The 23,243-nt window shown below is 48.6% G+C and overlaps 1 protein-coding gene across 1 annotated transcript in view; it reads left to right on the top strand.

Annotated features, from left to right (window-relative positions):
- The window catches only part of NCF2 (neutrophil cytosolic factor 2), a 29,514-nt gene extending 8,270 nt beyond the window's left edge, over positions 1-21,244 (top strand). The window contains exons 3-15 of the mRNA XM_017655681.3: positions 290-398; positions 4,616-4,750; positions 5,647-5,754; positions 6,909-6,968; positions 8,337-8,380; positions 9,830-9,971; positions 10,181-10,249; positions 11,183-11,258; positions 12,904-12,929; positions 13,321-13,472; positions 13,587-13,698; positions 17,332-17,509; positions 19,798-21,244. Of these exons, the coding sequence (XP_017511170.1) occupies positions 290-398; positions 4,616-4,750; positions 5,647-5,754; positions 6,909-6,968; positions 8,337-8,380; positions 9,830-9,971; positions 10,181-10,249; positions 11,183-11,258; positions 12,904-12,929; positions 13,321-13,472; positions 13,587-13,698; positions 17,332-17,509; positions 19,798-19,910 (1,324 nt within the window). The 3' untranslated portion in view covers positions 19,911-21,244. The remainder of the gene's footprint in view (positions 1-289; positions 399-4,615; positions 4,751-5,646; positions 5,755-6,908; positions 6,969-8,336; positions 8,381-9,829; positions 9,972-10,180; positions 10,250-11,182; positions 11,259-12,903; positions 12,930-13,320; positions 13,473-13,586; positions 13,699-17,331; positions 17,510-19,797) is intronic.
- Positions 21,245-23,243: the final 1,999 nt, after the last annotated feature.

Raw genomic sequence — 23,243 nt, 5'->3', positions numbered from 1 at the left:
TCTGGGGAGAAAGGGGGGTCCCTCTGGGAGAGTGACAGGCTGGTGGTTAGAAAGGCAGAGTCATGTGCAGACAAGAGAGAAGAAAATTACCTGTGGCTGCCCAGCCTGGGGACACCCAGAGCAGCCATGGTGTACAGCCCTGGGGACACCGGGGTCAGCAGGGCAAAGGACTTGGAAAGGCTTTTGTCCCGGTGAGATGGATGGGGAAAGGGAAGCAGATGGGCATTTCATTTTACATTTATTTCTCTGCACCTGGGATGGATTTATTTCCCCCGTCTCTGTCCTGCAGATATGATGCAGCTATTAAAGACCTTAAAGAGGCCTTGACACAGCTTCGGGGGAACCAGCTGATAGACTACAAGATCCTGGGGCTGCAGTTCAAGCTGTTTGCCTGTGAGGTAAGGAGGGAGGCCTGGCTCTCGGCAGTGGATGGTGACTGAGGGGCAGCTGACAGTCCCGCTGAGCTGACAGGTCAGATGCACAGCGATCTGCTGACACCTCCAGGAGCTTGGAAAAGGCAGTTGGCCACCTGTGCCTTGGGACTCTGATTTTCCCTGAAGAGAAGACTTCAGCCTTTTGTGGAGTCTTCAGGTACCTCAGAGCATGCAGTTTACCAATGGGAGGCTTCAAGAAGCCCCCATAAATGAGCCTGCTGGGCTCTCTGATGGGAGGCTGGATCTGCGTGTGTCAACCTGTGAAAGCATTCATAATCATTTGCATAATGCAGGTTGACAAGCCATTTGTTCAGCATTATGTGAAGATCTGAAATCATGGGCTCGCTATCCATACAGGACCTGACGTGACCTTGCTCTGTCCCCAAGTTACAGACCACACTCTTTGCTGTTAATGGTTCTGGCCTCATGGACTTGGGTGATACCCAGACAGAGTGAGGATCATTTGGCACAAATCTGTCCCCTCTTGCTCAAAGGATAGTTCAAAGCACAAATCTAGGCAATGTTTCCATAGACGGGTAATTATCTTCTGTATTACTAAAGGGAATAGACATGACTGGCTTTTCCTTCATAGGCTCCTGTATTTTTTCAACCAACCCTCCCCACTCACCTCCAAAGCCACACATATATACACCAGTAGTTTTTAAAATGAAAAAATCCCTGCAAATATCATAGATCTTTATTTAGCAGAATCCCTGGAAAAAGTCCCCTTGCTTTGGTTTCTCAGTCAGGAGAAGCCAAGTGTTCTCAGGGTCACCCAGGGCTAATATTAGTGTCTGCAGCTGTCCAGGCCCCTGAGGACATGTGGCCCCATCCAGGCCCGCAGCTGGGAAGCGACGTACTTCACTTCTCACAACCTAGGCAAATGAGGTGTGGTGGTGGACTGGCTGGCATTTGGCCACCTTCTAGAGTAGGGTTCTCAACCGTGCCACTGGTTACTATGTTGGACCAGTTGTAGGGGATGGTCTTGGATACTGTGGGATGTTTGGCAGCATCCCTCTACCCTCCAGATTCCAGGAGCACTCCACGCCCTATGTGATGACCTAAATATCTCTAGACACTGCCAGTCATCCCTCATTGAGAGCCACCTATACAGATTAAAGGGTTGAGGGATCAAGTGGCCCTAGTGAAAGCGTCCTAAAATAGTGAGGTCGAAGCAGAATGCCGTGGGAAGAATATTCATTCCCCCTGTAGTTGGAGTTGAAATGATTGGGGGCAGGACATAGTGGCTGTATGGACCTCTCTGCAAGTGAAGTTGGATTTTGCAATGTGCAAGGCCCTTGTGCCACATGGGATCCCCCAGTCATTGCCCTCCTTATAAGACCAGCCCTCCCTTCCCAACGAGGTCTAACCCTGGCTTCTGGGAAATCACACTATCCCTTTGGAAAAGAGTCTTGGACTTCTCCAATCTTAGCATCATAAAAACCTGCCATGGGAAAGGGTCTTAAGAGAAGGTGTCTGAGAACCAAAGAGGAAGTTTTAAATGGCTTTAGTCTCCCTTCTTCCTGCACATGTGGTCAGGGTGGGCTGGGCCAGCCAGGCATGTAAGCAGAAGGCAACAGCTTACCGAGGCTCAGAAATAGCCTGGGAAAGAAATCTGGATCTCCTCTTCTTGTCTTGGTTCCAATCCCCACCACCCAGCACCAGCCACTAACTCCATAGAAACACCAATCCTGCCACCCATCCATACTTGCCATACTTCCTTTTATCTGATTAAGGCTCTGAACCAATCACAGTGTGGGTGGCAGACAGAAATAGAGAAGTTTATTAGTCATCCATTGTTGAACACCAAAGTACTTTACACCATCGTGGCTTAAAACAATACCATTTATTTTCTCAGTTTCTAGGGTCAGGAAACCCAGAGTGGCTTGGCTCAGTGGCTCTGGCTCAGTGGCTCTTAGAAGGCTGCAGTCAAGGGGCCGACATGGCTGCTATCATCTGAAAGCTTGACTGGGGCTGACAGGTGTACTTGTAAGGTGACTTACATGTCTGGCAAGTTAGTGACACTTGTTGGCAGGAGGCCTTGGTCCTTTGCCATATGAACCTCTCCTGAGTCTTGTCCTGACATGGTAGCTGGTTGCCCCCAGGGAAAGTAGTGACCTAAGGGAACATGATAGGGAATGTCACTATCTTTTATGACTTAGCCTCAAATGCGGACTCCCTCATTTGTATAATATGCTATGGGCTACATGTTTTCATTGTCAGTTCCGCTGGATGTGGGAGGGAACAATGCAGGAGGGTGAGTACCAGGAGGTAAGGTCACCCGGGGGCCATCCTGGAAGCTGACTATCTTTGGAATCAGCTAAGTAGAGGTCAAACCCCAGGCCAACACTTACTGGTTGTATGATCCTCGTAAAGTTATGTATTCCTTCTAACTGTCAGGCTCCTCTTCACCTGTAAACAACCACCACGTACTTATCACACGCACATTCACTGATAAATTCATTTACTTGGCATACATTTACAATGCCTGCTGTGTCAGCCAATGGAGGTCTAGTGGTCCACAAGACACGATGTCAGCACCCAGAAGCTCATGGTCACGTGTAATGTGAGTTGGGTAGGGTTAGACCAGTGACGTGCTATGGCAGGACTCTGGAAGCACAGAAGTGAGACCCCTAACTCATGGTGGTTCTGAGGCTTAGAGATAATGCAGAGGAAGTGCCTGGCCATAGTAGGTGGTCAGTAAATGGTATGAAAGATGAGGATGATGGTAGCAATAATGACACTGCTCCAATAGGCAGCACTGAATTGCAGGAGCTCAAAGTTCTTCATAGATTTACCCTTGTGATTATAAACACAAAGGGCCTCCAGATGGTTTAGTCTGCAAAACTCAACCCTGCCATCGTCTGCCAAAGAATGTGGGCACTGTCACTTCTCTGAGAAGGCATGCAGGACTTGGGGGTGGGGTGGGGGTGACTGTCCTTCTTTGTTCAGCCTCCTAAATTCCCAAGATAGTACAGCAGAAATAGTAATAGTAATGACTATTTATTGAGCATTTACCATGTACCAAGAGATTGAACTCAGTGCTTTTTATATAAATGATGATTCATATAAATGCTGGTTTACATAAAGGTGAGTGAGGCCAAACTAGAAAACAGCCATGGGGCATCCACGTTTTTGACCCCTCCCCTGTATTGTTTGCCCCCTTACAGCTAGGAAGGCCAATACTCGCCTCCTCTAGCTGGGCCTCAGTTGGCCTCTGGGTCTCCTCTCTGAGGCCCTGAAGAACCACCTTCACCCCACCCCAGAGCAACTTTTGCCCGCTTATAGCAGCTCCCAGCTCTTCAGCTCACCCCACACACAGAGTGTGGGGAACCCTAAGAACTTGCTGTGCTGTTGTTATAAAGGAAAGTCAGCCCTTTGTGTTAGTTGCTGTCTTGATTTTCTTCTGCTCTCTGTTGCTTTTCCATCTCTGCTTAGGTCTTTTCTATTTCATTTACTCAAGGAGTTCTTTTTATTTTGCTGATGCAGCCAAATGATCATTTGATTCTATGTATAAGTTGTAAAGCACAATAATAAAACAAACAGTCATGAACTGGAAAATTATGACTATTAGTGAACATGCGGTTCCCTCCTGCCCCAGGTGAGGCACTGCCCTGGATTTGTGCCCAGTCCCTTCCTGCTCTACTGGAATTTGCCCATTTAGTTTCCTCATGGGCACATGACTCTATCACAGACTCGTACTCCTTGGTTCTGGGCTGTTCTGGTGCTGCTGGTGTGGGATGATGCCTCTGGAACCCTCTCCCGCCTCATCTCTCCTCACCCCTCACCTGGCTAGGCTTTCATACCTAAGCTGGGTGGCAGGAGCTGGTACGGAGGCCACATGCATGTATTTTAGTCCTGACTCTTCAAGAAGCCATGAGCATATCATAATTCTCGACACTAAAATAATGCAACAGTTTTATCCCCTCCTGAGCTACTTGGTTGTGAAAGAAGCCACACGATGTTGGATTTATGCATTACGTGTTTTCTTAACACTTCTTGTACTGGACGTAACTCGGTAGCAAGATTTAATTATATTATACTTTAGATTTTTCCAGGAGCACTGGGAATAGGAGAAATGTCCCCAGGCAACATTTCAGGAATATACACAGGCAAGCTTTTCCCTGGTACCTAGATTTGGAACAGCTTCAAACCTTATGCTGTGGCCTGCCCTTTTCTAGGTATTATATAATATTGCTTTCATGTTCGCCAAGAAGGAGGAATGGAAAAAGGCTGAAGAACATTTAGCATTGGCTATGAGCATGAAGTCTGAGCCAAGACATTCCAAAATCGACAAGGCCATGGAATGTGTTTGGGTGAGTGTATTGGTGAAGCAGGATGGTGAGATTTCATCAGACTTCTATTTGTTTCAGAGGACGCGCAGATTGAGGAACTATAAAAGTCGGGGGAGGCTTTTACTTTCTCTGAGCTCTGAGTCACACTGACCCTAGGGTATAGTTCCATGTAGGATCTGGAATCTGGAAGTGCTGAGTAGCCCAGGCCTGCTGTGTGGGTCAGCAGACCCCTGCCTCACACCACCCTCCAAGTGGGGCTCCCAGGGCCGCATGGGGGAGCTGGAGGCTGGAAGCTGGAGCCAAGCACGCAAGGGCAGAAGCTGTGCCTGCTTGTTCACCATTGAGTCCTTGAAGCCTGGCACAGAGCCAGGTACACGCTGGCTCTCAACAAAAAGGCATTGATTATATGAATGAATGGTGAAAATTACCCATAGTTTGAGCACATTTAGGATGAAGCTAGTTTCCGGCTATTTAAAGCACTGGAAGCTAGGGGTCTCTGGTAGCCTTTACATGCCTGGCCACGCCAGCAGACCGAGTCCCAAGGGAGCACTGTCCTGGGCCATGCTTGAGTCCTGGGCCCCCCTGTGGTTGTGTGGTTGTGGTGCCTCCTGTGCTGTGAGTGACAGCCCCACCCAAGCCACCCAGAGTGGAGAGGGGCAGCTCCCCTAGGAAAAGAGGCTGCTGGGCAAATAACACCGACAGCTGTCCAGCCAGCCTCTCCAAGTAAGGGGATATTGAAAACAACTGTGCCCACCTTAGACACCCAGAAATAATAACAGGTTCAGTTCTGACACATTTAGAAAGAGTGCTCTCGCGTGGCCATCTCCATGGACCCTTACATCCATTCAGAGAGGGACGCGGGACAGCATCCTTACCCCCACTCTCCAGGTAAGGAAATCCCATGCTCTGTGTTGTAGAAGGAGAAGCTGTATGAGCCGGTGGTGATCCCTGTGGGCCGGCTCTTTCGGCCGAATGAGAGGCAAGTGGCCCAGCTGGCCAAGAAGGACTACCTGGGCAAGGCGACGGTGAGTGGGCTCCCTCGGCTTCCCCCGGGTCTCCCGCAGTGTGGGCTGGGCAGAGCAATGTGGAGGGACTCTCGGAAAGGGGCACCCCCCCTCCCCTGTGGTTCTGTGTTGGGATGCCAGAGAGTGCCGGTTGACAGTGTAGGCATCTTGCCAACAGATGGGCAAAGGCGCTGTGCACTGCCGGCTGTGTGGCTGGCATAGCTGCCTTCCAAGGTGGGCAAACCCTTGTGCTGCACTTTGCCCGAGCTACCCTCACCCCTCCCTTCCAGCCTGGCCCTGAGCTGGAGCACAGGCTCACCCACAGGAAGCTGAGTCTCGGGGAACCCAGGCAGCACGGCACCCTCTTGGCTTGATGCCCCGGTAGCCCCACTGCCACACCCCATGATAAGTCTTCTTTTTAACCTGGACTCCTTCTCGATCCAGGTCTTAAATCCTTTCAGAAATGACCCAGAATGAGTCAACAGACCCATTCCCAGTCCCCTTCCCACACCACACTTGATTTTGACACATCTGTGGTGGGCTAACGTTGCCCACTGGCTGTGTGGCTGGCTCTGGCACAGTAGTGGAGTTCAAGAGAGGCTGGGCCATGGAAACAGCCAACGTACGTCAGCGGGCGAATGGAGACACAAATGTGATAGTCATGAAAAGGAATGAGGTACCCATACAAGTTATAACACGGATGAGCCTGGAAAACACAACGGTATGTGAGAGAAGCCAGGCACAGAGCCGCGTTTTATACCCCATTTATGTGAAGTATCTAGAATAGGTATGCGCAGAAACAGAAAGCACGCTGGTGATTGCCAGGTGCTGGGAGTGGAAGGATGTGGAATAACTGCTTAACGTGTGTGACTTTCCCTTTTTGGGGTAATGAACATATTTCTTTAGTGGATGGAGGTGGTGGTGCATGGCATTGTGAATGTACTAAATACACTGCACTGTTCACTTTGAAAAGGGTGAATTTTATACTATGTGAATTTCACCTCAATATAAAAAGACAGGGTGGGTGGGTACTAGTTTTTCCAGTTGCTGGAACTTCAATCCAGAGGTCACCCATCCAATCAGGATGTGAGAGAGGTGGGAATCTTGGGGAAAGGTACAGAAGGATGGGGAAATGGCGCTGGCAGGACGCTCACAGCCTCCTCCCTCGATTTTAGGTCGTGGCTTCCGTGGTGGACCAAGACAGTTTCTCAGGATTTGCCCCTTTGCAGCCACAGGTGAGCTAGCCGGTCCCTCTCCTTGAGTGGAGGTTTCCAGAGCTCTCTGAGAAGCATCTGGCAGGGGATATATCTGTGCTGAGCTGTGTCATTGTAAGGGCTCCATGGACCAGCAATCCACGCTGCTGAGGGCGTCTGCCTGGCCAGTCCTGGTCACAGGTGTTGTGACTGGTAGGAGAGTAGGGCGATTGTAGGCTCCACCTTCAAGTCCTCTGCTTCTGCCAAGTCCTCTGCTTCCACCCCAAACGCCAGTCTTCACTTCTCTAGGTTCTTAGAGAACTGCAATTGATCATCTATCCCGAAGCCCTGACCATTCTCTCAGAAAATTATAACACAAGTTATCGGAGACTTTGTAACAATACCCCCTCTCAGACACAGGGGCTAGTGGGGATGCCCATGGGGCCCAAAGCCCAAGGCTGTGGGCTTTTCTGGCTCCATCCATCCACCTGTGAGCAGGAGATTCCCTTGGGAACACTGCTGGGTGCCCAGAGCAACCCCTTTTGCTGCCCAAGCTGGGCTCAAAGAGATGATTCCAGATGGCCTGGATGAGAGTGGGTCCAGAACTGCAAAGGCAGAGCTTCCTTGTGAAGGGAAGAGGGCTGGGCAGGCTGGGGAAGTCTGAGCTCTACCGCAGTAGGACCATGATGGGCAGGAGAGCTGGGCCACACTGGCAGAGGTTCTGCATGTACCAGTTACCCCAGAGAGTGGCTCTGACAGCCCTCCAGGGTCAGGGTGATGACTGCTGGCCCAGAATGTGACCAACACGGGGGCTCTGAGGGTGAGATGAGCAAAGGAGGACAGAGAGAGTCAAGATTCTTTGATCTCTTTTTTCACAATAAAGTTGAAGAAAGCCTGTTGGAGGTCCTCTGGGCTCCAGAGGACCTCCAAGTGGGGGTAGAAGCCCAGATAACTGGACTCCATGAAATTCAGCATAGAACAGGAAACACATTGAAAGTAGATTCTTGCCTGGTCAGTGAGTTTTGAGTTGATTTTAAATACCCACAAATGTCTTGTGATAGAGCAGTTTCCTGGAAACTGTCCTAGGAAAGGGATAGGTCAGGGTCAGAAGCACCCTCGTGACGCCATGCTGCTCTGTGGCAGCTAGACTTTGCCAGAAACCAGGTCTGGCTCAGATGGATTTTTGTGCTGGTAAACCTGCGCCCAGGGAGCTGGTGGGAGGTGTGACTTTCCAGTGTCTAGTCAGGGTGCACTGTGCCCTCTCCTTAGACAGTCCTCGGATGATTCAGAAATGCATTCCTTGATTTTCTGGTCTGGGGGAAGGCTCAAATTACCATTAATGATCTGTTCTCCCCACTGCCCCCTTCCCTTCTTGTCTGTCCTTCTTCATTTCTTCGGAATGTTCAATAGGCAGCTGAGCCTCCACCCAGACCCAAAACCCCAGAGATCTTCAGGTAAGTTAGACTGAGATCAGCGTGCAGCATGGCCACGCCCCCAGCCTGAGCCGACGGCAGTGAAGGGGGTGAAGAAGCCAGGGTCAGGCTCTAAGTCTCGTGGAATTTAGCCCAGCAGGGTGGCTCCTTGTGTTTCGGGTGTTGGAATGGAGTGATACAGAGAGGACGGGAGTCCCGACTGTGGTGGCACTGACTGTGGGTGGGGGCCTGGCTGAGCCGCGTGGTGGTCCTGTGTCCCCACGTCTCCCACACAATGCAGGGTGCTGCTGAGGTGCAGCAGTGCCCCCCCCCCCGCTCCCAGACATAGCGCCCCCGGGCCAGGACGCTCACCCAGGGCTGGAGGGCAGCCTCACGCAGCCCCTTCAGAAGATGGGAGGCCGGAGCTCTCCGGAGTTGGGAGAGCAGAGTGGGAAGCCAGAACACCCTTTCCTGTCCCTGTTGGCACATGCTTTCTGAAGAAATAAGAGGAAGGAATCGAGAAAAGAAGTCATTCTTCCATAAGATAAGAAGCCAAGAATGACATAATCGGCAGCTTTCGCAACAATTTCCTTTAAACCAGGAAGTAAGACTAGCGCCCCCCCCCAGTAAAGAAGGTTTAAAAAAGTAGCAAAGCAACTAGAAAAATGATGGGGCTGGATTAGCTCCTTCCTAAACTCTGTCCCCTGGAGGAGTCGGTAGCCTCTACAGGCAGACGCTGTTTGGAAACAAAAAGAAGGGTGGAGGGGAAGTAACAGGGGGACCGAGAGGGAGGCAGCCAGCTTCCCCCAGGGGGAGGGGAGGAGGCATGAACCCGAATACTTCAGGCAGCCCTGGAGCCCACCTCTCACTCACATACATATTCCAAAGTGGCACCAATTGGACGCCCTAGAACCTTGAGGAGCAAAGTAAGTCTTGAGGAAATGGTAGCAGGGAAATGACATTGCGTAACACACAGCAAGGCAGCCTCAGAACTGCTGTGTGTCCCCCCAGGTCCTCGCAGCTCAGCCTTCCTGTTCTGCACCCCCCGCCCTGTGTGCCCGGCCCCCCGGCCAGGACGGCTGCTGCCTCCCCACCCCCGGGGGGCGGGCTCTCATCTGCCTGCTCTTCCCACACACGCCCCAGCGCAGACCTGGGAGCTGGCCACACATACCCTGGACACTTTCTCCTCGGGAGGGCGGGGGAGGGCAAAGAAGCAAGGCCTTGGCCTCACCCAGCGTCCTCTCGCTGGCTGTCTTGTTCTCAGCCCCCTGCGCCAACAGTTCTGGAGCACGTGCGCAGGCATTTCCTGCCAGGTGCTCTGGGCAGCTGGGCAGGCAAGCACTCTGCTCGGGCACGCACGCACTTAGATGCGGAGTTAGAGGGTGCCCAGCGCGTCTCCGGGCTCCGCGCCCGTTGCTGGCTGTCCCCCCAGCGCCACGGCGGGGCGGCCCAGGCTGGAGAGTGACAGGGTCTCGCGTCTGCTCCCCGCAGGGCCCTGGAAGGGGAAGCTCACCGTGTGCTCTTTGGATTTGTGCCGGAAACAGCAGAGGAGCTCCAGGTCATGCCCGGAAACATCGTTTTTGTCTTGAAGAAGGGCAACGATAACTGGGCTACCGTCATGTTCAACGGGCAGGTATTCAGAGGGGCAGGAGTGTTCTTGGGGGCAGGGCATCCCGGCAGCAAGGGGCGGGGCTCGCTGGGGAGCAGCACCCGCTGCCTTGTCTGCAGGCCGGCTCCTTCGTCCGTCCCCCGGTGCCTCCCCTGTCCCTGGGCTCTGCGGTGTGGGTACTGATGGGCACTGACTTATTCTCTCCCTTCGGGTTCTGTGATGTTACATCGCAGAAGGGGCTGGTTCCCTGCAACTACCTTGAACCAGTTGAACTGCGGATCCATCCTCAACAGCAGCCCCAGGTAACTTCATGCAGGGCCTGACACCCTGTCCTTCCAGCCATTGCCGGACCTCTCCACGGAGGGGAGAACGGCAGGCTGAAAAGGTGTTACCACTACCACCGCAGAAGACGTGCCAGTCCTGAGCCCGCCTTGCGCTGGGCTGCACCCGGGAGTGAAGGGAAGAACCCAGGTGTGGTGAGGGGAAGCATCTGCAGGACCTCCTGCACCCACAGTGTTTCCTCCTGGTCAGGGACTTGGGACCCAAAGGCTATAGTACATCAAGGCTAGGTCTTCCCAGAAATGTCCTCTTCACCTGGAAGAACAGTGAGCTGGCTGGTGCAATGCCATTTAAAAAGAAGAGGGGGCTGCTTTAGAGCACTGGATCAGGGTCGGCTTCACCAGCCCCTGCTTCTGAAGCTGCGACCACTCCCTCCGGAGCCCCTCTGCCGGGCCTGGGGAGGGGTCCTTGCTGGGTCTGAGTGGCTATGTGGATGGCAGCGGAACCCGTTTCTCAATCCCATGTCCTCTGTGCGTTTGGCCCTCCCTGTCAGGGTCGCTGTATCCAGATGACCTGAAAAGTGTTAAATGCTACACAAATGAGAAATGGAACTGTTCCTTTGAAGGGGCAAGGTGTGGCGTGAGAGGGGCCTCGGGGTCCTACCCCACCCCTGTGGATTTCCAGTATGGCTGGAAGGGGTGGCCAGGGAGCAGGGGCCTTTTAGCGGGCTTCCAACTCTTCTGCTGTGATTTGCTCCCGCCAGGCCAGCCCTGCCTCCCCTGTGAACCCACACTTCCCTTTATCTCCCCTGCATGCCACCACCACTCCACTTGTAGGGAGTCATCTGCGCCTGGCTCCTCTCCGTGGGGGTCTGCAGGGGCTCTCCCTCCTGCCACCTCACCCCTGCCTCCGAACTTTGCGTGGAGGTTCTCACCACCTCTTCCTGTCCCCTCCAGGAGGAAACCTCCCTGGAGTCTGATATCCCAGCTCCTCCCAGTTTCAGTGCTCCTGGGAGACCCCAGCTGTTGCCAGGTGAGTGTCTCTGGAGCGGCAGCCAGGGCCTGGGCACCGGAAGGCTCTGGGCTGCTTCCTGACTGGGTTGCCTCCCAGTCTTCCAGGAAATTCTGGCTTCTCCTCCTCCCAGCACAACACTGGGTTTGTGACCACACAGCCCCTGAGCACCCTCTCGCCTGCACCACCCCCACCCCAAACATAGGGAACACACCTTTTCTCCCAGCCTGTTTGAGGGCATTCGTGGGGCTTGAGTAAATGTAGATGGTTTCTGGGGGCAGTGAGAGTCCCAGCTCAAGTGGCCACCAAACCCCTCAGCCCTTAAGTACCAACACCATGTCTCAGGAGGAAAGGTTGAAGTAATTGCACGTGTTTACCTGAGAGGGAGATGGAGTGGCTATTTTCAAAAGTCTGAGGAGCTCTATCTGGAAAAGAAATTGCTCTGCAGAACCCCAAGGGGTGGACAAAGAACCCAGGCGAAGATGTCAAAGAGAGAGACTCTCCCGGCACTGGAAAAGGCTTCCTTGGGAAGTGGTGGGCTTTTGGCACAAATGCAGGTTAAGCGGAGTCTGCATATGTGCTTGTAGAGATGTACTGAACAGCTGGTCTGTCGAGAGGCTGTATCAGCGATCATCATGCCCACCCAAGTGTCTAGACCACTGGGGTGCTTCCCATCCTCATGTTTTGTTTTGTTTTTAAATGTCAAGGCTCCAGAAAAGTTGGACGTACACTACAATAAACGCCAGAATACCATTTACCTAAATTCACCCATTGTTAACATTTTGCACCATGTATTTGCCTGCTGAGTCACTTGGAAAAAAGTCACAGACTCATGATACTTCACAATACACTTCAGCATGTGTCTCCTAAGAACAAGGACGTTTTTTTCTGCATAACCACAATGCAACTCTTATATCTAGGACATTTAAAGTTCATATAATATAGAATGTGTATTTCATATTCAAATTTCCCTACTTGTCTCCCCAAAACATCCTTGATAGCTTTTTTGTTTTTGTTTCTATCTTTTTTTGTCTGGGGTCCCTCAAGGGCCACATATTAACCTAGGAAGATTTTAAGGATATAGATTCCTAGGCCTTTGATTCTGATATTTTAGTATTGGAATTGGGCTTAGGAATCTGTATTTCTAGAAAACTTCCCAGTGAGTCTAGTGATTAGCCAGGTTTGAGATCAGTGGTCTTTTTGATCATGTACCCCTATAGGGTGAATATCTTTATGCATACATCTCTTATAGAAATTATATGCATATTTCTGTATTCATATATTATACACATTAGAAAACATACACAAAAATAAAGGATATTTTTTCTTGTGGGTCCTGGGTCATCTCACACACCCTGCTTTTCATTGCTTCAGAACCCACTGGTTTGACTTTTGGGATTCCCTCTAGCCCCGGGAGTTGGTGAGGATGTGATGAGGACCTATATGCTCCATAACAGCACAGACTGGGTTTGTGTTCCTGGCTTTGCCCTTCACATTTCTCCAGAGAGAGATTTCTCCCACAGCTTAAGGTTAATAATCACCCCTGAGATTGAAGGGTAAGAAATTGGGTGTCCCATGCTAAAAGGCTTCATTCTGTGTATGGCAGGGACTGGCCAAGAGTGTTCATTCATCGTCTTTTGTTTTACTTCTTACCTTCCCTGTTTAGGTCAGAAGGAAAAAGAAGAGCTCAAGGTAACATTTTTCCTGGTACTATGTGAAGTGGTAGAGAATGCAAGGGCTTAGACTGCCTGCCATGGGCATGTCTCCATGGTTTGTAGCAAGGGTCCCAAAGGAGGAGTAGACCAGTTGCCACTGAACACGCAGCCCGTGGGCTAGGGACCCCCCCACACTCCCATGCACACATTTCCTACTGGCCCATGGCCAGTGGGCCAGATCTCATGCAGTCAGAATTCCTATCCAAGCGAGACTTGGGCTGTAGGACCTCTGAAAGCCCATCACATTACTGTGACACCAATTACCTACTGGCCTCTCCCTGCTGCATAGCCCACGTGCTGTGAGCCAGGGTGTTGCACAGCGGAAAGCTCAGACGCTCATGAGTTCCCACTGCTTCCTCTCTCCTCAGGACATGAAGCTCACTGTCCCCATGCCCTACACACTCAAGGTGCACTACAAGTACACGGTGGTCATCGAAGCTCAGACTGGACTCCCCTACGGCCAGGTCCGGGACATGGTGGCTAAGAAACTGGAGCTCCTGCCGGAACACACCAAGCTGAGGTGAGGTCCACATAGGTGGCAATTAGGGGTGCAGACCGGAACCTGGCGCTGGCCTGGAGGACAGCTCTACACTGATGTCTCTGACTTGGTTTTTAACTCATTATCCCCACCCAGCTATCGGCCTCGGGACAACAATGAGCTGGTACTGCTTTCAGAAGAGAGCATGAAGGATGCGTGGAGCCAAGTGAAAAACTATTGCCTGACTCTGTGGTGTGAGAACACAGTGGTGAGTGCAGTGAGCCCAGGGGCAGAGGGCTGCTGTCTCAGCAACAATTCATCATTTATCCAGCACTTTCTGAGCCTGGCACTGAGCTTGGAGTTGGGGATACAGATGGTAGTAAGCCGCAGCTCTGCAGCCTAGCTCAGATTGCAGCCAGGAGAGGGTTTCCCACAGAAGAGCAGGCCCTGAACACAGAAAGCCTCGGAGTCCCTTCCATCTGCTCCACACCTTATTGTTCCAACCTTTAGGCCCATCAGGATCAAGCAAGGTCGGGCTGAAGTCACAGCTTGAGGCTGAGCTCAAAGTCACTCTTCCTTAGTCACTGCTAAGGAAGCAGTGGGAAACTCTTCCTTAAGTTTCCATGGGGAGGAACACTTGGCATGAAAGAAAATGAGTGTTAATTTCCCAAGAGATAATTTGGATAACACCTTCCCCTAATAGCTATCGAGAACTGCCCATGTGCCAGATAACTGTGCTCAGTGGATGCTGTGTATTAACTGCTATAATCCTCAGTACTATGTGAAGCAGGTATTGGTAGCCTGTTTTACAATTTAGGTAACAAGGCAAAGGGAAGTCAGCTTGGCCAGGATTTCCCTGCTGGTCAGTAGTGGAGCCAGGCAGGCATTTTGACATCAGCACCTGCTTTTATTCTTGAAAATCTCGCTGTCCTGACTTTTCAAGGGTAGGTTATCTATAGGCCCTGAGGTCTAAAAAAGGGTTAACTGACTTTCCAGCAATAAAGGGAGTCAGAAGCAAAGTCAGAAGCTAGTAGTAGTAGCTACAAGTTAACACTCTTGAACTTCGTCCCTTAGTCTCTAGGGGACAAGCTGCCCTTTCTTTTTGACAGTGTTAGTTCCTCCCCTGAATCATGGGCCCTGAAAACCATCCATATGCTTTCTACCAAGATACTTTTGGGTTTGCCTTTGATGTCATTTCATCTAAGTGGATCATACAGTATACAACACACACACACACACTTGTACTAGTCTGTTTCTTTTGATTGCTAAATGTCATTCCATTGTACGGACACAATTTGCTTACTCATCCACCTGTTGGTGGACATTTAGGTCATTTCCAGTGTTTGTCTAGTAACATTTATTCTTGAACAAACATGTGCTGAGTACTTTCTGCTCTCTAGATAGGCACTGGAGATATAAAAACTAGTAAGACACAGGCCCTTCTGGCGGGGAGGGTAAGAGCAAACAAATGATTACAAAGCATGTGTTAAGTAAACTGATGGAGATGCACAAATGCTGTGCTATGAGCACTTGGGAGCATCTCTCACCGACAAATGCTAGACAACAGTGGGACAAATCAGAGAAAATGATGCTGAAACTGTCTTGAAACTCAGTTTGAAAATGGTAAATACAGTGGAGCGAGGAGGAGGAGGAGGTTAGGGTGCATTGCATGGATGCAGCAAACAAGTTGGACTGTAGAAGTCAGCACAGTGGGAGACGGGGCTTGGTGCTGCTGGACACAACGGAAGGGGGTGGGGGACACGGCTGGAAAGGCAGCAGGGCCAGATCGTGGAAGGCCTGTACACTGCTGACTAGGAGGATGCCGGGGGCAGGGGAGGAATAGGTAGGTCCTGCTTTGGAGTGACGAGGAGCATGAGCGGGGCAGGGAGCGCAGCCGGGCTGGCCAGCGGGCTTCCTCTGAGACTCCCGCTCCCCACCCGTGGTCCTGAGGCTGGGGGCTCCTGACGCAGAGGTGGTGAGGCTGCCGTCTCCACTGGCCATGCTGGTGTTGGCTGGACGCCCCAGGACAGCCTCAGTCTCGCTCTCCTCAGCGGTTTCCTGCTTTAGCACTTTTAGTCTGTGCCATCTGCACTTACATCATTGCAGGGGCTATAACATTAAGTAGATCCTACGTGAATCTTTCAAGGAGCCACTATTTCCCCCCTACAAGTGGATTTTAAGGTCATGGAAATGACCACAGCAGACAGACTATTCCAGACCATGTAGGGCTTGGGTCCCCAATAGGAGGTAGTCCTTCTTCTAAACCCTTGTCCCACAGCTGAGCAGGGGCTTCTTGCTAAGATAGGGAAGGGTCTCTTTGGTAGATTTTTACTCAAATCAAAGACAAGTGGGAGAGGAAGAATTAAAGTGGGTGGGCCTGGAGGAAGGACCTCTAGTAAATAAGTCCCAGGTCAGTGGGATCTGAGTCCAAGTTGCCTTCAGGAAGCAGAGGCTCCCTGGTGCCTCCGGCTAAGAGGAGAGTCCCCAGTACAGTGGGGTTAGAGTACTAGTGGCAGGGCTGCTTGGGAGTTTGAAGGGTCACTCCCCGTTTTCCAGCTGTCTGTGTTTAAACTAATCCCTTCACTATGTCTTAAAAGGATTCTGTCTAGGAGTTCTGCTTTAAGTGTGAGTTACTTCATGTAAAAGATTGTCTTTACTGCTTTAAATTATTGCTAATCTTCATCCTCGTAAGACAGCTTTGATCTATTTGGCAGCTATCTGGGGCTAACCCTCCCGTACTCCCAACACAGTGTTTTTGGAACTCAATTCAGTGTTAGAGGTCATTGTTGAAGTCTTTTTATCACTGTCTCTTACTCTTGGAGGCAGTAAGTCAGGATGTTCTCATTCACTTACTAGAAGGAAAATAACCTAACATTTAAGTACCTATGCAAGAACACTTACCATTAACAAGCTGGAATATTTACATATATTTAGACTAGTATGGTCACAGAGTAGGTGTTTAATAACTGTCAACTATTACTCTATGTCTCATTTTGTTCTTCTAGCCTCAGTTTTAGGTGAGGACACAGGTTCTGAGAGGTTACACTGCTTGCTCAGGGACACACAGCTGGTAAGCAGTGGAGCTGGGATACAAATGTAGGCTTTTGGACTCCTTGGGGCCCTCTCCACCTTACGGTACTGCCTTTTAGTAAGGAGGATCTGCCAAGGAACAAACAGCATCAGAACCCTGGAAACTTTTACCATTTTTTTACATTTAGCCTAGCAGGGTTTCTAATGTTGATTTGCTAAATCCCATGAATCACCTCTCCAGAAACCGTATTCTTCTTCTTTTCAACATTTGTGGAACAAAGTGACCATAATGGGGACTACAAAGTGTAGTTACACCTGTAAGATAGTAAAGCCATTTTTATGGCTTTAGATAGTATGACATTGTGTAGTGGTTCTCAAACTTCAGCAAGTATCAGAATCACCAAGAGGGTTTGTTGAAACACAGATTGCTGGACCTCATCTGCATAGAGTTCATCAATAAATTGGGCTACAGATGAAAATTTGCATTTCAAACAAGGTCCCTAGCATGGTGCTGGGGAAAGGGTGTTCTATTCAGAATTTGAACCCCAGGTTTGACTTCGGGTTTTATCACATACCTGTGACTCAACCTGTTCCTCCATCTGATAAGAAGTATCAGTAGTACCTATTCTGCCATTTTCAGGATTACTCTAAATCTTCAGTAAGATTTTAAGAGTATATATATGGTCTTACAGACCTTTTGGTTTCATGTATCAACCACCCAGCCTTCATAAAGTCCATGTTAGGTGTATGCTGGCACTGGTCACAATTTATATCCCAGGTGCTCCCCTGACACTTCACTGATGGCTTTAGTAATGTTCAATGCTCACTGGCCAGGAATGCAGGAAAACTAACAGGTCCTTTATTATTTCAGGGTGACCAAGGCTCTCCAGATGAACCCAAGGGAAGTGAAAAATCCGATGCTAATGACCAGACAACAGAACCGCAGCTTAAGGAAGGGAGCCAAGTGGTTGCACTCTTTAGTTTTGAGGCTACCCAACCAGAAGATCTGGAGTTTCTAGAGGGGGACGTAATCCTGGTAATATCAACGGGTAAGTGCTCCTCCAGGATTATAGAAACTAATCTACCCATTGGCAAATATACTCAATGGAAGAGAGAAGAAAAAACATCAACAGCCTGCAAACCAAACTTTGGCCAGTGGCTTCAATCTCCTCCTGAGCTTTCAGCTGGAGGGAGCAACCCCGAGTGCTCAGCCTTTCTATCGGTTGCTCTAAGGTGCGGGGAAACTACTAATGGCAGACTTAAGATAGTATTTTGGTTACCAAAGATGGCTTTTTTGGAAGTCATGGATTCTCATCGCCAGAGTCCATGAATTGGAGGGTGGCTGGAACCATGCTGCCTTTGCACCAAGCTAGATGACACTATCTTCTGCAAGCTATTGTTCTTTGAACTGATTTACTTTTTAAAGGGGATAAATTTTGCTTTAAAAGCAGCTGTTCAGAATGGTGGTCTCTGGTGACTTTCCTGATTGTTAGGAATCAAACCCATTAGAAATTGAAATAGTAAGTAGAGTTTTTAGTCCTCCTCAAACTTCAGTATGCCCAAACATCCTCTGGACGATTTGCTAAATCAAATTCTTGGCCCATCTCCCCCAAATTCTGATTCAGGTCTGGGGTGGAGCCTAAAAGTTTGCATTTCTAACAAGCTTTCAGGAGACACCGGTCTGGTGAGCGTACTGAGCAGCACTGTACAGATGCATGCTTGACACAGTCGTATTTCTCTATCTGGAAACAAATGAGTCCCATCAAGAACGGTGCTCCTATGGCTGAAATGTGCATAAGCAATGCAAAGTGGTGGAAAGAGAATACTATTATCGGTTTTAACAGAGAATCCAATAGATTATGAAATGAGAGCAGAAGGTATTAAAGTTAATCGAGTAGAGAATGAGAACACACGTGTGTGACAAAGAACCCAAAATAGGAATGATGAAATAAAGAAGTAGGGTTGCAAAGCCAGTGCCCATCTTCCAACAAGGGAGAATGGAAACTCTTTGTTAAGAATTGGGCTTAGTAACTCCCCGAACCATTTTTCTGTGTCAGTATCAATCAACCAGCTAACCACCCAGTTATTCTGGGGGGTGAGGATGAGATAAAAATGAGAGAACACACAGAAAAATCCTCTAGGTAGATATGGACAGACATGGTGTCCTCCTTACCGTGATACATACAGAGAAGTCTAAGGCCAGTTAATTCAGGAAGCACCAGTGTAATATTTTGAAACTTTATCCTAATACTTAAATAGAAAACATAATTTGAGCATAAATATTGGGTGGGTCAGGGGGGTGAGTTCAGCTGTATTAAGTGGTCATGAGACAGTTTCATTCAGAAAGTTTCTCAAACTTTAATGTGAATCACCAGGGAATCTTGTTAAAAATGATTCTGACTCAGGCTGGGGGGTAGGCCTGAGAGTTTGCATTTTTAATATGCTCCCAGGAGCCAGGACAAACAAGTACTTCTGGGCCATGACTTACATTGGAAATAGGAAGGATCAAGACAGTGGTTTGCAATTAAAACTACCTGAGGAAACTTCAGAAATTCAGATAGATACCAGCCACACCCCACACTAATCAGAGCAGAGATTCTAGGGACAGGATCAGAGCTCCAGGGCTCTAACGTGTACTCTGTAGTCTTACAGGCAAAGGTGCACTTCAGAACTGGTTGCACGGTCTGGTAGATGAGCTCTGGAGTAGGTCATACCTAAGTCGATATTTACTGGCAGGATGACCAGGAACAAGCCGTTAATCTCTCTGGGTCTCCTTTTCCTTAGTAAAATGGGGCTCACCTGAGTTATTACGAAGTCTGAGTGTATATACACATCCTAGAACACTGCCTGCATTTTACTAAAGGCTCAAAACAGGAGCTAAGAAAACCCCTGTCTTTTACATAGATTAACTCCATCACTAGCTCCAAGTCTCAATTCTTTAATCATTCACTAGTGAATGTTAATATATTCAACCAACTGCATGTCCTTTTCCTGTAATCAAAAAGATTCCCAACAGAGCTCAGATAGAACTGTTTAAAAAAAAATGTATCTAATGATTCACCATTCAATATCTCTCATTTTATTTCTCTGGCAACTTTTTGAAGAAACCTAATACATTTTGCCACTTTACTTCTCCAGTATTGTGTCTAAGACAGAAATCAGTAACAACGTGGTGAAGTCCTATGCTCACACGTACTTAAAATCACTTTCCAATACTGACTTTTCCTTGCTAGCACAATTGCAGGGTGGAGGACTCACAAAAGATGTGTGCGGAATGTCCAGGTATCATTTTTCTATACTGGTTTTAGACATTAACGTATACTTTTCCTTTTATCAGTAAATGAAGACTGGCTGGAAGGGGAGTGCAAAGGGAAGATTGGCATTTTCCCCAAAGCTTTTGTTGAACAACGTGCAACTACAGCCTTGGAAAGCAATCCTAGAGGAGTCTAGGCTGTTTCAAACTACAAAGGTGAAGGAAAGGAGGTACTACCTTTGAAAGATGTAGCATGCCTCTGTTGTAGGGAGACATTGTTTGGAACTGTGAACTAATCTTCCTGTTAAAAGGTAACCTATCAGACAATGGTGTGAGAATTAGGATGATGATTATGCTGGGGGTGGGACTGGGTAAGGGGGATGGTTGGAAGTGTATGGAAGGATATGAAGGGGTTGGGTCTTCTAGGGTGCTGATAATGTTTCTTGCTCTGAGTGCTAGCTGTCCAGATGTGTTCACTTTGTGAAAATTCACTTACTTGTATATTTACTAATGGTGCACTTCTCTGTATGTGTGATGCCTTAATAAAAAACTTAAATACCAAGACACCTGGAGTACAGGCCCAAGGCCTAAGTGTAAAAAATATCCCTATTCCTGTACCATTACTGTTGCAGACTTCTAGAACCTGAAGTAACCATACAAGTAAGTCAGAGGGCATACACACTCAAAATTAATGTTTCTTTTTTGGTTTAAAGTCTTACTGCTTAAACAGACTCTCAACTGAGTTAGATACCCATGGAATACTGCTTTCAAGTCCATAGAGATTTAAAATACTAAAACTACATTCCTTTATGTCTTCTCCAAGAAACATTTGTTGAATTCAATACTGCATATATGCCACAAACACTTAAGTGATGAAAAGAAGCCTTGTTTAGGAAGCCAGCTCATTAGTAATACACTGTTAGTTAACATTTCATAGAATGTACATACTAATATTTATGATAGAATGCTACGGTTGTATTTTGTTTATCATTTAACTGAGTGGCCTGGTTTTTCAGGGTTTACTTGGGTGAAGGATTCCATAAATACTAGACCTTAGGACCTGGTCTTAATTACCCTCCCCCTTCCTTACTGTAGAGTATGACTTAGTTAACAATTTCTCAAGCATGTAGGTGCCTGTGAAAAGCAGAGTTAAGAAATGAAGTGTAGATGGAATCAACACCTGGTGAAGGACGGTTGGTCAAGGTGAATACCCACCACTCAGCTATGGAACTGGCCTTTAGCACACTGCTGAAGGCCCAGCGGGTTACCACTGAAAATACTTCAAGTGTAACCCCAAAGCTAAGCACACTATTTAGTGTCACTGCTCATCAGACAGTGAATGCTATAGGCCAAGAAGATAAACTACCTCTGAATTGCCTTGTTAACAGTAACAGGGGTGAAAATGGTGGGTTGTTAACTCCTTTGCATAAGCCATGCTTTAGTTATCAAATAAAATAATTTTGACAGTTTCCTTCTACCCATCTCTTTCCACCATAATAATGCACATTGGTTTGGAATACCTCCTAGAAGCAAAAATGATCCTGAAGCGTATCTGATTTCTGACCATCTTTGCCTTCCCCTAGCTAACTTGTGAATACTTTAAAAACTTGTTCTTTAAGCTGGATTTTCTTTTAGGAGAGAAAAGGAACAATCTATACACACAGATCTGGTTGGAGAGAACATGGTTTAATTAAAGGCAAAGCTGATTTCAGCAGCTGCAGGTCTTGCACAGACAGACCAAAACAGAACAAAACAAAACAAACACAAAATAAAGCTTACTACACAAAACCAGCTTCAGATGAAGATCCTCCTCTCCCTCTTCCTTATCCACACTGAGGATGGTAAGGCGAGGAACCTCGCCCCGAGAGTCAGAAAACATTCCAAACACCAAATTCTCATGCAAAAACGGGGCTGCAGATAGGACCTGAGTGCTACTGGGGGTGAGATGGTGAACCTGGTTAGCTTGTCTAGGGTGCAAGAATCAGTGACAGTTCAAACACTGGAATGTTGCAGCTGCCTGAATGCAGAGCTCAAACACCGGAAGTGGAGGGTAAAGGCAGCAGGGAAGGAGGCTCGGGAGGGAGGGAGTGGGAGAAACGTGGACGAGGGAAAGGGCTGGAGAGGAGCACAGAGGGTTGTATACTGCCATTGGGTCAGGGGGACTTCACCCTTTTAGACCTTTCATAACAAAACAAAACAAAACAAAACAAAACCCCAAATGCCATGTCAAATTAAAAAGCAATAATGTAAGTGTACGAGGCTCCAACCACTCTCTAAAGAGCAGTGAGCATTGAACTCACCCCTTTTCTTTGCTGGGGTTGCCCAGACTCTAGTGACAACCAGGCTCTTGGATGTGCTTTGCTCTGCAGCTGTTTTCCAGTTCGTTACATCCCACACTAACTCCAAGCACACATATACCACCCGCCCCGCGGAGAGCAGATGGGTGTGTGTCCACACTCCCACTCAGACACACACACACACACAAGGAGAGACCTCCCAGAAAATAAACCCTCCCACTAGCAACTGGACATTTAGATTGTTTCCATAATTTCCCCTTAAAATATTACTTTTCCAGGAAATGACTAACAGAAATGCTGTCCTTCTGTTTCTACACAAGACAGTTTCAGTCCTCTTTCCTTCTAATAAATATCAAATAAAAGTTTCTTTTCCTTTCTTTCGCCTTTTCCAGAATGGATTTCATTGGTTTTCTTCTGTGCAGGAATTTCTTCTGTGTTGCCTTGAATTTCACTCTGAAAGTGGAGGCTGGGGGACAGCAGCTGGGCGGAGGCCTGGCCCCTCCATGGGCTATGCAGGCGCTGCTGCTTCCTTCCGCCTCAGACAGTCTTTGGGCCCCACTGCCAGACCCCATTCCGTTGCTTCTTGGTGAGATGTCGTACACAACAGGAATAAAAACAATTACTAGCATACAGCAAAGGACAGAAAAGGGATGGAGGTAGGGACAGGAGGAGGTGGGTGGTAAGCAGGATGGGGGCACAAAAACCAACCAAACAAAAATGAACCACACTGAAAGCCTCTACCTATTAGAACGTGTCAGGCCGTGAACGGACTAGCCTGCCTTCTGTGAGACTGCCTGCTATGCTACTGTAAAATGTACAGGAATCAAAACGTTAATTTAAAATCCTACAGCAGTCATCTACTAGTCCAGCCCAGCACCACCACCCACACTGCATCCTCGGTTGGGGCTCGAGCACCTACAGAGTGAAGGGCATTTCCTGCTGGAGTCTCCAGGCCAGAGGAGGGCCTACCAGAACCTTCTGAGTGCCAAGTTGAGGACTTGCACTCTCCCGTATGGAACACTCGCCATGGGCTTAAGAGGTCGACTTCTCCATCCTGTTGCCACTAACCTCTCACAGGAACAGGGAACAGGGCTTTCCTTTCTACACACTGACTAGAAGCAGCACACCTGTGTATGGAAGAATTCAGTGTGATATTTTACTACTGAGAGTCGAAACAACAATAAAAGATGTTTAGGAAAATTTCAACTACATTCTCAGTCAGCAAAGCAATCA

This window comes from Manis javanica, chromosome 11 (assembly GCF_040802235.1).
Source record: "Manis javanica isolate MJ-LG chromosome 11, MJ_LKY, whole genome shotgun sequence".
NCBI classification, from domain to species: domain Eukaryota; kingdom Metazoa; phylum Chordata; class Mammalia; order Pholidota; family Manidae; genus Manis; species Manis javanica.
Note: the sequence above shows the minus strand (reverse complement) of the source record. Positions and strands in the feature narration are given on the sequence as shown.